General features: G+C 35.7%; 1 protein-coding gene across 4 annotated transcripts in view; it reads right to left on the reverse strand.

Moving 5' to 3' along the window:
• Positions 1–37: 37 nt before the first annotated feature.
• The window catches only part of LOC135800171 (GTPase-activating Rap/Ran-GAP domain-like protein 3), a 47,633-nt gene continuing 30,583 nt past the window's right edge, over positions 38–17,087 (reverse strand). For 3 of the 4 annotated variants that reach the window (XM_065313318.1, XM_065313319.1, XM_065313320.1), the window contains 14 exons: positions 8,252–8,321; positions 7,064–7,150; positions 6,033–6,114; positions 5,507–5,625; positions 4,627–4,861; positions 4,412–4,510; positions 4,126–4,353; positions 3,776–4,041; positions 3,399–3,708; positions 2,974–3,344; positions 2,670–2,910; positions 2,503–2,613; positions 2,210–2,440; positions 38–2,150 (listed from right to left, as the gene is read on the reverse strand). In XM_065313318.1, the coding sequence (XP_065169390.1) occupies positions 1,909–2,150; positions 2,210–2,440; positions 2,503–2,613; positions 2,670–2,910; positions 2,974–3,344; positions 3,399–3,708; positions 3,776–4,041; positions 4,126–4,353; positions 4,412–4,510; positions 4,627–4,861; positions 5,507–5,625; positions 6,033–6,114; positions 7,064–7,150; positions 8,252–8,321 (2,692 nt within the window). In that variant the 3' untranslated portion in view covers positions 38–1,908. Of the gene's footprint in view, positions 2,151–2,209; positions 2,441–2,502; positions 2,614–2,669; positions 2,911–2,973; positions 3,345–3,398; positions 3,709–3,775; positions 4,042–4,125; positions 4,354–4,411; positions 4,511–4,626; positions 4,862–5,506; positions 5,626–6,032; positions 6,115–7,063; positions 7,151–8,251; positions 8,322–14,198; positions 14,619–17,087 lie in introns of all 4 variants that reach the window. The other variant, XM_065313317.1, reaches the window with a different exon arrangement.

Consider the following 17,087-nt stretch of genomic DNA (forward strand, 5'->3'; position numbering starts at 1 on the left):
CATTTACAGGGATGCAATATAAAAATACGAAGAAATATACAGATGCAATACTTTATTCTCATAGATTTTCTTATGCTGTAATGTACATTTTTCTCTTGCCCTCAATTTGTGACATAGTCACATAATCTTGCATGATTTCTATTCCTGTATTGGTGCATGATTAATTTTTAATATGCTTAAAGTCACACACAATTCTCAATCGTTATTATATCTTAAATTGTTTCATCTTGCAGTGCTTAAAATGCATTTGGATGTTTACAGTTGTTGCATTATTGTATTTTCCACACAGTTATCTGATTAATTACACACAGAGAAAGACAATGTTGATATTTAGTGAACAATCATCATGTTAGTTGTTAGTTACACTGATTTATATATAATGTATGTTAGAACAATATCGGGTACATGTTTCTGATATATATATCTGTATGAGGGAAGTAACAGTAACAGGTTCTTTCGAAATTTTCTTTGATAGAAGTTTTGTTTGCTTGGTTGAGTATATGTTCTGTATAGATTCTAACAAATTTCTGTGTAACACGCCATATTGTAAATGGTAATATGCATATATCATAACACGTCAATATGTATTTTATTTTAATCTATGTAATATTTATATTTATAGAGATTCTTTGTTTGTGTTTTTGTAGTTGTAGCAGTTATGACCCGTATCAATCCGAAATTGTTACCGAACGACCTTATGTAATTTATTTCTAATAAATAAAATATATATTGATACACATATAATATAAAAATGTATGTTATGTTGAAAAGCTCTGTACATGTCAGTGAAATCAGTGATCGAAGAGAATGAATGAAGATTGCTTGCATTTTTCATCATAGAAAACACTAGATTCTAATTTTGACATTCATTAAATCGTGAAATTAATTGATAACAGAATATGTGTGCATCTATCTACAATTAGTTTGAATTTTGCAGAGCACAATGAAATTTAGTTATGTTATATACATCAGTCAAATATATAGTTATTATTTTTAATCTTAATATTTAGCTTAATATCTTATTTTTATCTCTATTATACAAAACACGGTAATTAAATGTAATAGCTGCAAACAAAATAACTAAAATGTAATAAATTAGTTTTTTGTTCAAAAATTAAATTTTTTTTCTGTAATTAAGACAAAATTACAATTGTAGGCCACGTAAACATCTTGACCAAATCATGTTTCTTATTTGTTACTACAAATCTCCCTGTTGGGATGCAATAAATTATTTTTGCTTATCATTCCGTTCAATTGTCCACGTTAGCATCTATCAATTAATTTCTATACGTGTTATTGTATGATTAATAATTTATAGACTTTTATAGAATATATTTATCATATAGTCAATCGTCACTTCATAGAACAAGTTTCATAGTTGTAGATACAAAGAATTATGATGATTTAAATGCAAGTTAGATTACATTATAAAATTTGACAACGTATCAACCATTGGATTATATTCTCCAATATACTTTCTTTGTATATTACTGTATAGATATATTTTATTTTTACTCTGTAGAGATAATATGTTTTAACGTAAAAGTCTACGGTAGTTTTAAGTGACAGAATGGTTGTTGGCATGATGCAAGTTGGCAGCGGCGATATTTCTTAAATTCGAGATAAATCACAAATTCACAACCCGCAAATGTCAAATGTCAACCCACAGACAAATACTCCAAGAGAAATAATAGATGACTAGAATATAATTGATGAATTAATCATTTGAGCATCCATGCCTGCATTTCAAGCTCCAAAATATAGATTCTTATTAATATTACACACTTGCTTTATATTATGGTCGTTTTTTTAAATTTTATCACTAAGATTATTTTACTTTGATACATTGCATACTTGAATACGAAGATAGAAAATCTAAGGTGTTGTGTATTAAGTAAATTCAATGATTCATTTGACTTGCGCCGACATTTTGCCCTTATTGGGAATGGGCGAACTGGTGGCACTACGTGACACCCTTGGCTGTTCGGGGATGGTGAGACAGGTGGACTTTGATTTCCAGCCTGATGTTGGCGATTCGTTGACGCAGTGATGATGAGTTTGTGCCGCTTGATGCGGCTCATGGTTGGCGTTGCGGTTTAACGCGTGCAGCGGAATGCGATAAATACGCAATGGACGTGCTTCCGGTGATACTAAAATCCGTCAATGGTGTTAGTACTATGTATATAGAGCATAATCGTTAACTAATTACCGTTGGGACTTGATGGTGGCGAGGGTTTTTCGTTGACTTTCGTATCTAATAGCAAACGATCATTCCGCGTTGGGAAAAACTCCGGCGCTGTGGTCGCAAAATAAATGTCGTTTTTCGACGCAATCAGATGCAGCTTGGGCATTGTCATTGTATGCACCAAATTACCATTGACAATCAGACGGATCTCCATTAAATTATTGGTGAAACCAATAACGTACGGAAATGCACACACTAAATATAAATTTAACAAATTAATATTCAATAATTATAGTAAAATAAAGAATATTAACTACCAATATCAGAAGGAACAAAATTCCAATGAAAGTCATGTTCGTTGCTTCCGTTGGTACCATTGCTGCCATTTGCAGTGCCTTCGTCATGCAACTTTTGAAAATGACACGTGTCTGTAACAAAACATCCCATGTAACAATATCGAATTGTAAGCGTGCTTGTTACATACGATTGTGACACAGTAGTAATTGGACCTCTTGGTCCTCGTAGATGTCCAGCGCGGTGACCAAATGCGGTCGGTCGCCCTTCACCGTGTGCAAATACTGCACCTGTCCGGATCGTCCATTTACAATATCCCAATGATGCTTGTATCCAACACAGACTAATATATCTGAATGTGTTGGTGAGATGGGACTCCAACCGCTCTCCAATATCGTCATTATGCTTGGGTTCTCGTTGAGTGTTATCTCCTTCAAATATATAAGCATAGTATATATATATAATCATGTTTTTAAGGTTATAATTGTAAGTACCCATAAAAAGGTGAATCCCTCAACGGTGTCGGTATCACTCGAGGGACACCACGCCGTCCATGCAGCTGAATGCTTCCATTGAAACATGGTGAGTCTACGACCGATGGCAACACACATCCTTAATCTCGACCCGCCAGTTCTTGACAACGCGTAGAGATGAGTGCCACGTGTGCGTTCCAGCCGATGCTCTTTCAGGTCCATGCGGGTCTTTGGCTCGGTTATCAGCTCCAACTGCGAGAGGCGAAACACATAAATCTTGCCTTCACGATTAGACGCCCCCGCCCGCAGCAATAAAATCCCGTGCGGTTCGACGACGCTCACTTGTCGCACTTGTAAGGTTTTGTCGATGAGCAGCCGATGGGTATTACCATCTACAACAAGACATTTCAGACTATATTAAAAAAAAGAGATTTTACTATTGTTACCTTCTACAACATAGACGCCATCATCAGTAGCGATGACCAACCGGTTATCGCCCCAGGAGTCCGCTGCCAAAATGGTACTCGCTGGAAAAACAGGGTAAAAACAATTGGCTTCCCACGGAGAACGTTTGAACACTGTGCCTGCGGCACCAGCCGACGCCAGACTCGTTGGTGCATCACCACGCACGATCGCCTCTAACTTCAGAGCCTGCCCAATACGAACAAACTCGATCTGACGAGAATCCTCCTTGAGGCGGGAATGCCTTGGTGTTTCAGCCAAAACATCAGAAAACGCACGACGATTCAACATTGTCTAAAAACATAACAAAATAAAAATAATTATCCTCATTTCTAACCAGTTTATATTAATTTTAAGTTACCATGCGTTGATCGGTCATGTGTTCACTGTAAAGGTCCTTGATAAGCATATCAAGAGTGCGTTCACGCTTCCGAGCAAACGTTGGTGTTTCAAAAGTTGCCTTCTCTCCATTAATCAACTTCACAAGAAGAAAGTCCCTAAAGAGTTCGGCGTCTTCAAAAACAGGCGGGCAGGGCAGAGATGGTCCAAAAAGTGGTACTGCTTCATCAGAGAACACCGACAAGCGATAACGCCTCTGCGCATCCACACTCACAACAGCAAAGACATCTAATTGTTTACGCGTCAAGGAAAATGAAATTAACCCTGTCAATATTATTAAGTATTAAGTATCAACCTGTATAAAAAGGATACGAGTAAATTGTGATTTGATGCATGTTGGGTTGAATACTCCATGCGCGTCTACATCGTTGTCCTCCGAGCAGTCGACAAACACAATGTTTACAATGTCGTTGCCGATGTGTCGTTTACGCTCCACCTGCTGGCGATTGTCCCGCGAATAGGGCAGCAACGTCGAGACGTGGAACATGATCTCGTGCCCTTCGTATATCGTATACACTGAATACCTTCCTGTCATGTCACCTGAATAAATTTAATAATTGAAATATTTTCGTATAGGTATTGTTTTGGTATGCGTCACCTTTGATGTCCAACCCTCCGCGATACTTGTCCCAATTCTTCAGCCGAATGGTCTCGCCCAGAAGCGATAGGAACGTGCTGAATGACTCACTCCCGAACTCTGCGAACAAAGCGTGTCTTAATTGCGAGTTTAGTCCAAACAAGCGTTAATTTAATTTCGCAATCAAGCGTAAGGTAAGAAAATAAAATTATGAAAATTATGAATGGGCGTTTTACCATTGCTTAAAATTTCATCGTCTGTTGTCTGGCCGTGCTTCATGTAGATGACGCCGAATTTAAAATTGACGGAGCCCTCCTGCTCCTCGAGCAGTAATAAATCTTTCTGGATGTCCGGCGAGAAGATCTCCTTGGGGTTCTTTTCCAGCCGCTCCATGTTGGGGAAGTTCGATAGGATCTGCTTCACCGTGAGTAGTTTGTTTTGTACATAAGGCAACGAAATTTTTTGCGCTCCCTGCGAACAGTAAAAACGAAAGCGAACGCAAAATGAAAACGTTGCAGGTTTTTTTCTTCTTCTGGGTATGTTTCTGTCTCTAAACGTATAAATGTGCAACGTTCTAATCCGTCAGACACTCCAACACTTCAATCTTTTTTTATTGTTGCATAAAAAACATGAAGCGTTTGCTCAATAAATCTACAAGTTTTTTTTGTTTAGATTTCTAGATGGAAGTTGTTTTTGTTAACGAAAAACGATAAAATAAACAGTGTACATGGATTAGATTCAAGTTGAACCAAAAAACAATGGCAAAAAGTGTAAAAGGTAAAAGAAAAACACGTTTTACGCGTGGAAATACGGAAAAAGGCCAAGTGTAATATTCGTGGGAATCCAAAAACACTCCGGGAAGAGTTATCGGTGCGTATAAATCTATTTTCTCTTATTCTTTCTAGTTTATTACGCCGGATTCCCTTTGGGGCATCAAAAAATATGAGAAATGTGATAAAGTGAAGGGAATTTTGACATACAAATAAAATTTATAATAATTATAAGCTCAAGCTATAGATAAATTGAAAGATGCGAAGGTAATTACGGCGTAGAATGATTGAAAACTAATTTTGCGATTGCGATAGCATCTGGCGGTAACAGGCGGCGCCCACTCACCATTTTCCGGAACAAAATCGCTCGGTACAGAGGCACACACTGGTTACTGTTCTCATTCAGTACAACGCTCAGGAAGAACGCCGTTTTCTCGCCGTCCAAACCCACGTAATTTTGGTGGACTAAAACAAAAACAATTAAAAAATTAATTTATTTTCCAAAAAAAATTAAATACAGTCCTGTTAACACAAATATATCAAACCCAGAAATTTTCAAAGAGAGTTTGACAGGTGTAGTAAACATTTCTGTAGTTGACGAGTCGTGTCCTGTGAAGCCGTGCGAAAGTTCGCACAAAACCCTTGCAGCACTCGCAATACTTTGCGATGTGTGTGTAAGAATATGTAACCAAAAAAAGAGCGCAAAACTTTCAATAATAAAAGCGTTGTAAAAGTTTCCGTTCGACGATCGAACGTCAAACGATGTCTTGTCGGGTTTCGATTTGGTTTTGCAAAGAAACGCGACGTGCTGACACGTCGCCATTGTTTAGTTTACTGCATTTTAGTTTTTTGCTAGTTTACGTTGTACTTACGCTTGCCCAAGAAGTACTTAAAGTACCAGCGGGTTTGATATTCGGGATTTTCCAACACCGGAGTCGATGGTGACCCGAACATCTATAGAAAATAAAAGAGAACAGCTTAATTTATTTCTGTGTTTATTTGGTTGCCTATACAACCCTAATTTACCAATGGTTTGAATTGTTCTTGTTTGTTGAAGTTTTTCGCCCTCGATAAGAAACAACTAAACAATAATTAGATTTACTAATCTTGTATTATTGACATAAACACGCATTGAAACTTTTCTCGTATATTACGGTGTGTTTTTGCCATTTCTAACACTTAACCAAACTTGAGCACTTTCTTTTCCACCTGCGCGTTATTCCGAAAGTTTATCCAGATTGTTTTGCGTCATTGCATGTCCATTGCAAGACTTTTGTCGAGCCAGACAATTATTTACTTTTAATCACCGTTTTATTTTCGTCTCGCTACTTTAGTGCTTTGCCGCTTCTATTTTCTTTAATTTGTTTTAATCTGCGTTCTAATCTGCTCGAAACTCAAGGTGTATTGTTTTCTTTTTCAGGCTATTCTATTCTTGGATATCTGTATTTGTTTTTAATTTAGCTCAGTCTGATTTTTAAGGGGCATTAAACTGATCACACACAATTATAAAGTAATTTTAGAATTACCTAAATAAATACAATGCAATTCTGTAGGTTTAACATTTGACATTTTAACTTATGGGATAATTTATTTTTAGATCTTTACAGGTATTATTTTGCTGAGCTATGCAGACTGCAAATAAGTTTGCATTACAAAAACTCCGTAAACGTGATTTTCTACATCACAGAGCAAAAAAAATCCGAGGCACATTTGCATGACTAAAGGAACAAAGAAAACATTATTAATCTTTTTTACGCCGACTTGCAATCCAGTGACTTTTTACCATAAATTTTACTTAAAAATAAAGTTTTATTTTTTATTTTGAGATTAAAGCATTTTCTTATGCCATAATTGTTGATTAGCTGGTTAGTTGTCAAGTTTGCTAATTAATTTTCACACCTACCTCGTCCTTTTCACCCGGAGAGTCGCCATTCTCAATCCGGAAGCGTCGACAGTGCTCCTGTCCGTCGACTTCGGGCGGCTGTTGCAACTGCAATTAAAACAATTTAAACTCGAGCGTAAATCGGATTAAAAGGCTCGAATTTCATCTCCTGCGCGTCGATCGTAAAGACTAGTGATGACGACAGTCGCTGGAATTAATGCTAACTCTAACGAGACATGTTTGCATTCAGATGCAACCTTAGCGAGCAGACATGTGAGGAGTAAAGCGACACCGCGCGAAAGTTACGACGCAGTTGTAGTGTGTGTGAAGAAACGTCGAAATCCAATCCTGACTTGAGCCGTAAAGGAATGCAGCTGATGCAGATGATGCGGGAGGCAAGGAGCGTAAAACTTTGATTAAACGCTCATTCCGTGCGCGCGTTATATTTGTCAACAGAGTTAATTAGGATTAGCGGAACGTTGACGCCGTCGCCATCGGTGACGACAACTTGCTGGAGTTTGAGTTCAAGCCGGGTAGTTGAGTTGAAGAGAAATTAAGTTCTGAACTACTTTGATGTATTGAATTTTACTTCTGCGTTTGATTTGTGAAATATTCAATCAGAATAACAAAAAACGATCAGAAAACAACTAAAAACTCAACATAACCTATACTGTCAAAAACTGTAACTGTCAAAACTGTCAAAAATATAAATTATGCCCGCCGCTTTTTTTTTCTTGTTAAAAAAATCAATACAATTCGTAATTTTATATTAAAGAATTGAGAAAATCCACAAATAATCCATTTTAGCGCCTATAACGCAAAACCAACTTCCATCCCTTATTTAACACCCTTTAAATTACAATTTTCCATATTTTAATAGTTGTTCTGCTATTTTCGACCAACACAAATCCAACAAATCATTGATCCTCAAAATCTGCCCATGCATTCCTAAGTTATCAACGCTCTAACTAACCCGACTTGTTTTATTCACACCTACATGCATTTTAACGTCCCTGTATATAAGTTAAGCGGCGTAAAATAGACGCTTGTAAACAACATGAAAGCAACTCCTAACTACTTGTAGGATTAAGGATTAAAAAAGTGACTGTGCTGCGAAGACGCAGAGACGAAGATGCGGGCAATCACGCTGTTGCTAAAAAGTCACCGAGCGCGACTGGAAGCGGCCGGTAAGATGAAGTTTGCACTTACTTGCTCCACGGAGCCGTAATACCGTCTGGAGAAGACGCCACGTCTGGATATTAAGTCGCTGGCCGTTGAACTGCAACAGAGCGTGGAAAAAAGGATTATTATATAAACAGGCAGCGTGCGACGAAGGTGTGTTATTAAATTTTCATGTAGATGAGTTCTCCACTTGGTTTTCATTGAATAGGAAATTGATTTTTTGCTTTAAATTGAAGTTTCACGTGAATAAAATTTGATATTATTGCATTTTATGGTAATGCAGCATGTAGCAGTTTGTTAGGATACGGAATACAGGATGTTCATGTTGACAAAGCGTGGTATATTGCATTTCCTGTCTTAAAAGTGCAATTTAAAGTAGCTTTTGATTTAATATCTATCTGAATATCAAAAATTTATTGAACGGTCTTAAATTGCTTCTCAAAAACACTAAGTTTACCATTTTTGGCCAAAAAACAATTTAATTCCATGTTAAAACGTTGTATAATTATTGTATTATTAATAAACATATACTGAGTGTATAGCAAAAACTTATTTTTATAGAGTCACTAGCTTTTGTCCTCGATTTCGGCCCGGTAGTGTTTAATAAAAATGTATTTCGTTTTTAGTCTCTTGTTCTAGACATAATGTGTGTCAATTCTATCAATATGTTTTGCAATTTTATTTTAAATAAATTAATTATATAAAGCACGAAGTACAGATATAAGTCCTATACTTCGTGCTGTGTTTCTATAATTCGTGATTATTATTGTTTCCTGTTGAATTTTTTTCCAGCGGTTTCCATAGCAAAGTAAGGATTTAAACGAGTACACAAACGTATAGTGGCGCCATCTATTGGCGAATGTTCTGTTCCCTTGATCGAGACCATTAATTTAACATGACGTTCGGTCTCCTGTGTATCTATACTTCGTGATATAAAGAATTGCTAATAATGCACTTCAGCGCGCCATCTCGGATTCAACTATTTAACTATAACTATAATGATTGAATCTCAGTACTCAATACCAACTTATATCCTATAGAACAGGGTTGTATTTAGGGTTTTACCGACAATTATTCGAATTCTTCTCGCCGTAAAAATCATCCTTGACCTTTAACGAACATAAAAAAAAAGAATTGGCCAAATTGGTCTAAGCGTTGTTGAGTTATGCGCTTACAAACCAATTTTGCTATTCATTTTTATATTATAGAAGATTAATAAATATTGAGTGATTTGTTAGCTCAGTAAAAATCAAATAAAAACCATTTTTCAGCATAATTCCTCAAAAATTTGGGATTTCTTACTTATAAATAGCTAATAACAATATTACAGAGTATATTAATCACCTGTTAACGTTGTGTAAGCAATAAGCAATAACCAATAACCAAAACACATAAAATCACGAAAAAGATGTAGTGCTCCGTTTACGATTGTAGTGTTACAGAAATTGATCGTTTGCTAATTGCGAAAATTTATTGGAGTGTTTCTCGCGTGAGCGCAACGAATTTTGTACATCGCCGGCGATAACTACCTGCCGCTTATTAAGGTTACGTAATAATGGTCGATTAATAGTGATATACATCTGTAGGTTACCGCACAATTATGATCGCACGGCAAATTAGCGGAAGTAGTCTGAGGGTATTTCCCGGGAACATGAAAACTATCTATAGGTAATCAATACAAACACAATTGACTAAAAATAGAACCTAATATTACTACATTCCATGAATCACGAAATCAAATCAACGCGTAATTTAAATATTTACCAATAACAAAGAAATATTAATAGAAATATAAATATGTGCACAACAAACAAATTATTTTTGTAAATGTGTAATATAATTAATTTATCACAAAATCTCTTTGTGTTAACCTTTCACAAACGAGTTGGCTTACACTTCGTTACAATTTATTAGCGTGTTATAGGATTTGTACTAAAATTCGCCACCGCATCCATTCGCTAAGACGCAAGCGTTTGAATGGTGTCTAAACAAGCAAGTTCAAAGCGTGAAAAAACATTACCCCAAACCAGCATTGGACAGACGACACCAGGCCATCGGAGATTTTATGTTCGTTAAATAAATTTTGCCGTAAAATCGTTTTTAATGGTGTCGCCGGTATATTGTGCATTGTCTACTGGTACCATCGGCTTGTTTACTATGTTTAGGATTGGCGTCAACCATGTTATAATCACATAATATACCACGTGTACAAAATTTTATTCTTAAACAAAATTATTTATCAAATTATTTTAAGGTTATGTTTACTTTGATATACATGTGTACATAATGTTATGTTGGTTGCCTATTAATATTTTTATGTTTACATTCTTAGTACACACTGTATATTTTGACAGTAACCAGTTCGGATTCACTTTCGTGTTTCATTAGCATAACGAATATCACAATGTGAACGTAAACGTAACGCAACGCCGTAATGATTAATCAATTTTTATTATTTTTGGCATTTCAGACATTTCGGCTATATTTGGCGCAGATTCAATTACGCATGCAGTTCAGTGACATTTGCACAAACCGCAGGGATTTCAAACACATCGATTGCGGCCGTGAAGAAAAGAATATCCTTCGTTTCCATTCGTGAACTCGATTATATTATCCGCCTAATTTATTTGCATTCGCGCTGGCTATTATTCATATTTTAGCAAATTTGCGTTGAACTTCTGTCTGGCGCTGCTCCGCGGTGATTTATCACAGTACTTATAAATAATTGATGAAATTAAGTACCGCTATCATCACAATGAATAATTACTTTATACTTTAATCTCAATTTGTGCTTATTTACGTGGAATAAAAACTAATATGACAGTATATATGATAAACGGATTACTTAACTAAAAGTTAAATCGTGTATAGTGAAAAAGTTATGAAGAAAAGTTTCAGAGAGAATATTTGAATAAACTACAAAGATTTTTTGCAATTATCGGTAAAACACGGGAAAAAAATTGGAAGTTTATGACTTAAGTACGAGTGGAATTCTCAAGAGCGTGTGAAGAACCGGAAACGAACGCAAATGGTCAAACGTGCGGGTGGTAAATGTGTGGTTATGTATTTCAACATTTCATCTAGCTATCCTGCTAGAGCATCCCGTGGACATGAATGAATAGCGGTCGTTCCGCATCGTAATCTCGGCCTGCGGCATCCCTGCAATGTTCCTGCGCAAAATTGTTGCGGATAGCGCTGGGGCACGTCCGTATGCGACTTCTAATTGAGGTTAAGATAAAAAATATAATTTTTATCTTACGTTCTAATAATTCTATCAAAACTAGCATAAAAACTAAAATTATTTTATTTTTCGTTTATTAGCTTACGTTGATTATGTATTTCAACAACAAGCTTCCCGAATAAGTCAGCGTGAGCCGGAACGCACTCTCAAAGTGGGAAAACTGTAATTGACGTATTACGAGCCCATTCTCCAGCATTCTAAAGCAGCGGCGAGCGTCATTCAGTTGCATTACCGCCGACGCTGCCACCGCCCGGTCGGATGCGAATGGAAACAGGTACGAATGGCATTTAACGACGTTGTAATTAAGTTTAAGTTCATGCCGCTTACGTGTTGCCGCCACCGGCGCAGATTTATTGCGTTCGGCTGCTATTCGCACACGGATGCATTTGAGAGCAATTGCAAGTAGCGATTATCATGTTGACAGGCCAAATTAATCGTAGTTTATAATTGATTAAGTTATTGTTAGTTACAGCATGACAAATATTGCCCAGAAACTTTGTTTTGTTGTAATTTTCTAGATTGCGGTTATATGCGTCACAAACTACGTAAAATAGGTATGCAACTTTGTTTACTTTAAAATCAATACACTGACGTAAAGAAAAACTTAATTTATTGATCTTTATATTGACCTGCTGTAGATATTTGCTTAACAATTACAGCCAAATGTTTGTCAAATTTGTCTGAATTTCCGTTCTTTTGTGTTTCAACATCCGCTCAATTTTCAGCGTTCTACCCGGTATAAAACGACAAAAACATTATTTTCTTCTTCGTTTTCTGTCAGTCTTTCTCTTCTAGCCTTTTGTAGTATTCCTAATTGACATTCGGGTGATCGCCATGCTTTCACGTTGCCAATATCGACGACAATACGACGAGAGTGGGTTCGCCATCTTATTAAACCTTTCATTCAATATTTAAAGCTTCCTTTTAAAGAGTGGGTGGTAAAGGACGAGTGTCTCTTCAAAAGTTCTAAAGGTTCAAATCAATGTCGTGCATTTTATTGATTTTAAAATTTAAAATTTTAGGTTATCACCTAGGTTATGAAAAAAGTATATTTTTTGTTAATGTCTGATTTTGATAATTTTTACGATTCTATTAAATTTGTTGTGTTTTTTACTCAAAGTGCAAGGTAAACTTGTGGAAGCCCGAGCATTTAGACGCAAAAGTTACAACTGACGCTTTTAACTCTCGAATATATAAAAAAGCAACGCCTGAAAAAGTTTATTACCTTGCAGAGTTTAAGCGTCTATGAAGGTAATAAAATTTGCAGAATGTATAAAAATGCTGAATGCTAAATTAAGGCATAAAGCGCCATTGCAACGATTGTCGAGTAGCATTCAAAAAACAAATTAAGAAAAAGCACGAGTTATGATTCCAAAAATAAAAAATGAAAGCATAGAATATTCATAAAATGATAAAAAATAAGATCTCATCGTTCAACGAGTTAATTTATTGGAAGTAAAAGTCTCCGGAGGTTTTGACACCGGCTGAGAAACATTGGAAATGACAAAAAAATTCATTAAAAAGTAAATTTGGAAAGTTTTAAAAGTGTCTTACCATTGAAGATGCGAAAAGTGCAGAAAAGCGAAAGTTTAAATGGTATCACACCGAAAGTAAAAACTGAAGTGAAAAAAGTAAACAGAAAAAACTTGTGAACTTTATCGAAAGCTAAAATAAACTTAAAAAAAATATACAGCGCATGTATGACACTGCGGTTTAAACCAAATTGCACTGTTGTCACATCCATATGTTTCCGGCCTTTAATTTAAATCCATTTTCAATTGGAAAATAGAAATATGTTTATATGTTAACCTCCCACGTTGTGAATGGAATGGAAAAATCAATAAATCAATGTTCAATGCGCGTGGGTTAAAAGCAAATTAAAGAAATAACCTGATATTTTGCACCTACGGCGTTATTTCACAGTAATATGAACTTATTTATCACACCTTTTTGTTGCAATATGATATAGAATGCAATTTTACACTGTAACAACCAACAACGCATGCTGGCTTTATGTTGCTCGTTGTGCTGTAAGGACTCAGCCAGATGTCGCCACTGGTCAGGTGCGATAACGGCGCGTGTTCGACGTGGCGGAAAACGAAGCGAGTTGGTAATTGCTAATTTACAAACTCTCTAACGTGTGCAACCAGCGCATAAATTTGTCTACGTGTTGGGATAGTCATTAATCTGTACCTGAATGACTTTATATTGATAATATTCAATGAGTGTAATATAATTGGATTAGTTTGTATATAGTATTGCTTGGTATCGACCAAGTTGTCAATTTCATACTTTTTGTGTTGCATAACCAATGCACAAACTGCGCTTATAAAAATTTTTCTTGTCAAAACTTTATAACATGTTATTTGAAGCACAAAAATTACTTGATCTATGAAAAAATATTTATTATACTATTTGCAATGTGTGTTGCATAATTTGATTAGTTAATATATGTATTCACGGACTTGGTGTTGATCAAACTGTTAAAATGATGTTTCGTGTGTTGCATACCATTGCACAAACTGCGCATATAAATTTATCTTGTCAAAACTTTATAGAAGTGATTATTATTATTATTATTATTATTATTATTGAAGTGTGTATAAAACTTTTTTAACCTATAAAAATAATAATTATCCAGTTTAGCTAACGATGCAGTTACTAAAAGTGGCCTAAATGGCCTAGACGCGTGCCGTGATGTCGGTTAAACGTTTTCAATTTGCGAAAGCTTACATTGCGCTGCTGGCACGCCGATGAAAGAGCTTGAGCGCGCTTACGTCCCTCGGCGGTTTACTCCTGAAGCTGGTCACGCACACGCTCTTAGATCGATCCCTGGCGGCGGCGTCTTCGGTGCGCTCGCCTCTCAACCGCTGCACTAGCCTCATGTCCAAGCACAACATTTCTCTGAACTTCTCCGTGTTGTTGCTGTTCGGTTTGTATTATTTTCAACTTTTATTCAACTTATATCCGTCGAGCTAAACTATGAACGTGTATATATGTTTCCGTTGGTTTGTAGGTTAGATATGCAAACAATGCAAGTATAATAAATTCGTTGTGTGCGGCGCAAAAGTGCACAAAAAGTTGTTTTCAAAGTGTCACATGATTCTCAACGACAGTCTTGCGGTTTCTCATTGTCGGCAGCCAAATTATTCACTAGAAATAACAATGATGTAAGACAATGCGCGCATTATTAAGTTTTGTGCCATTGTAACGTACAAATGTTGAAATTTCCATGTGCATTTTCTATCTTTTGAATATATTTGTTTGTATTTGTTTGATTCAAAGAGTTGAATATTTTCGAAATGCGTAAGGCGCTTTATATAACTATAGTCGATTAATACTCTCTTTTAGATTGCGTGCGGCGTTATTACTTTCCTATTTCCTACTTTTCCGTTCAATTTCCTTTATTTCACGTGCGTTATTTTCGAAATTGTGTGTGCGATACACGAGGGGGCGTCTTTGTTAACTTCTGCGCAGATTCATTATACTCGTTTAATTTTCAATTTCCCGTTGAAAAGTTTCGTAGGGATATTTTCAGTGTTTTAATATGATTTGTAATCAGAAAGTTTGATTATAATGCTTGTAAGTAGTAAAATTCATAATTAAACTATTACTTCAAACATTGTAGGTTTGAAAGGACATTTTGTTTGTTTTGTTTTTGTGTAAAATTGTATTGTATTGGATGTAAATGATGTGGAAAATTGGCAATCTACGTTTTTCCTCAAAATGCTCTAAAGGAATGACAATGAGGTAACCTCGAATAACCCGGAAACATTGTCGACTCCTGTGAAACCGAAGCAATAAATGTGCGAAGAAAGAAAAACGAAATAAGCGAAAAAGTCGATACGTTTCAGAGTGGGATAATGGCATGCAGAAATTGTAGAATTGGCTAAGTGTATATTGAGAAGCGATGAAAACCTTTCTCGAGCACATTCTTTGTGAAAAAATTTAATGTAAAACCAAAAAAAGTTACAAAATTCTTTAAAAAATCATAAAAAAAAACTACTAATCTACAAAATTCGATTAAACAGAAAAATAAATTATGTAAAACTTTACTTTTTTTGTTTGTAGAGGAAGAGATGTTATTTGGGTTGCCGCGTTCCTATTTTATTATGATCACAGTTTGAAAAGACACATATTTCACAGCCGTTATTATTGCCGCCCTTATGTCACAGTCACAGAAGTTTAAAAAGAAAATCTCAAAATGAAGACGACAACTAACTAAAGCGGAACAAGGTGAAACGTGCCGAGATGTGAAAGTGTGTCGAAAAAAGTTGAACAAACGGAACAAATGGAATGAATACGAATAAAAGAAGCGCTTCTTTCGGAAGCGTAAAATTACTTTTAAGATGATTTTATATTTTGACAGCTGGCAATATATGACTTGCTAGTTTTAACTTTTTTTCTTTTGCAAAAAAATTCAAACGCGTACAATACTATTATATTCTTATATTTCCAGTTCGTGTGTCGTGTTATTATTTTATTTATGTTTCTTTATTCTAACCATTTATTTGTTAATGGAGGCAATTTGTAGATGGCAATGAATTACAGGAATAACAGTGGGGCATGCACGACTCACACGATAATATACACTTAAAGTGAATGAAATGAAAGAAAAAAGAAAGAAACAAGAGTCATAAGTCGTAATTCTATTTTTACACGCTTTGTAATAAATATACTAACAATTAAGTAATAAAAACTAAAGAAAAAAATTCTAACCTAAAATAATTACTTTATGTGAGATGTTATATGTTTTACTTTATATGAAACTGAATACGCGATGCCTAACACAAGTCAAACAAGAAAAAAACATCTTGCAAACCGCTATCTGTGGAATTTCCTACACAAAGAAGCGAAACCCGGAAGTAAAAGAAAACCCCTAAGTAGCGAAGCATGTCATAGAATTTCTTCCGCGTTTTGGTGTTGCCTGAATGGAAAAAAGCAACATGGATGCTGTATATCCTGCGAAATATGCGTGCTACAGATTTCAAATACATTTTGACATCTTCAAACCCAGTCAAAGGCTTTTAGGCTAGTCGTAAACATTTTATGAACTCAATTTAATATTCGAGTGCGTTGGAAATGTGGAAAGAAAACAAAACACAACAAATGCCGATTGCAAAACCCGAAATATATGACTTATACATATGTATAGAGTGAGTTGCCCAAAAAAGAAGAGAAAATAACCAGTCGGAAGCGTCAAACGATGCGGAAGTCGATGAAACCAGGTCACGAACATAAATTATAATCGCATGGTGGAGGCGCCGCGCAAAAACATAAATGACAAATAATACTTTTGGCCGAAATGACTCGGAAAAAATACATATTCATTACTTTTATCTATATATTTAGAAATAATACTCTTGTAGAATATGAAATGTATTTTGTAAAAATACTAAATGTGAGAATACTTATTACCGTTGGAGATCAAACGTAACTTGGTGCGTCACAAACGAGCACAAAGTGCAATGAACCACGACGTATGCTGTGTGAGACAAAAGAGATGCGCGCGGAACGCAACCCAATATGCTTGCATTCAGTCGTCCGATGTTGATTCGGTTGCGCTATAACTTTCAGTACGCTTCCCCGCATACGATGTGCATTCGCACACATATTCGCGTG

This window comes from Atheta coriaria, unplaced genomic scaffold (genome assembly GCF_025399875.1).
Source record: "Atheta coriaria isolate IRGN ID8LTWV9N9 unplaced genomic scaffold, Caltech_Dcor_3.1 hic_scaffold_10_pilon, whole genome shotgun sequence".
NCBI classification, from domain to species: Eukaryota; Metazoa; Arthropoda; class Insecta; order Coleoptera; family Staphylinidae; genus Dalotia; species Dalotia coriaria.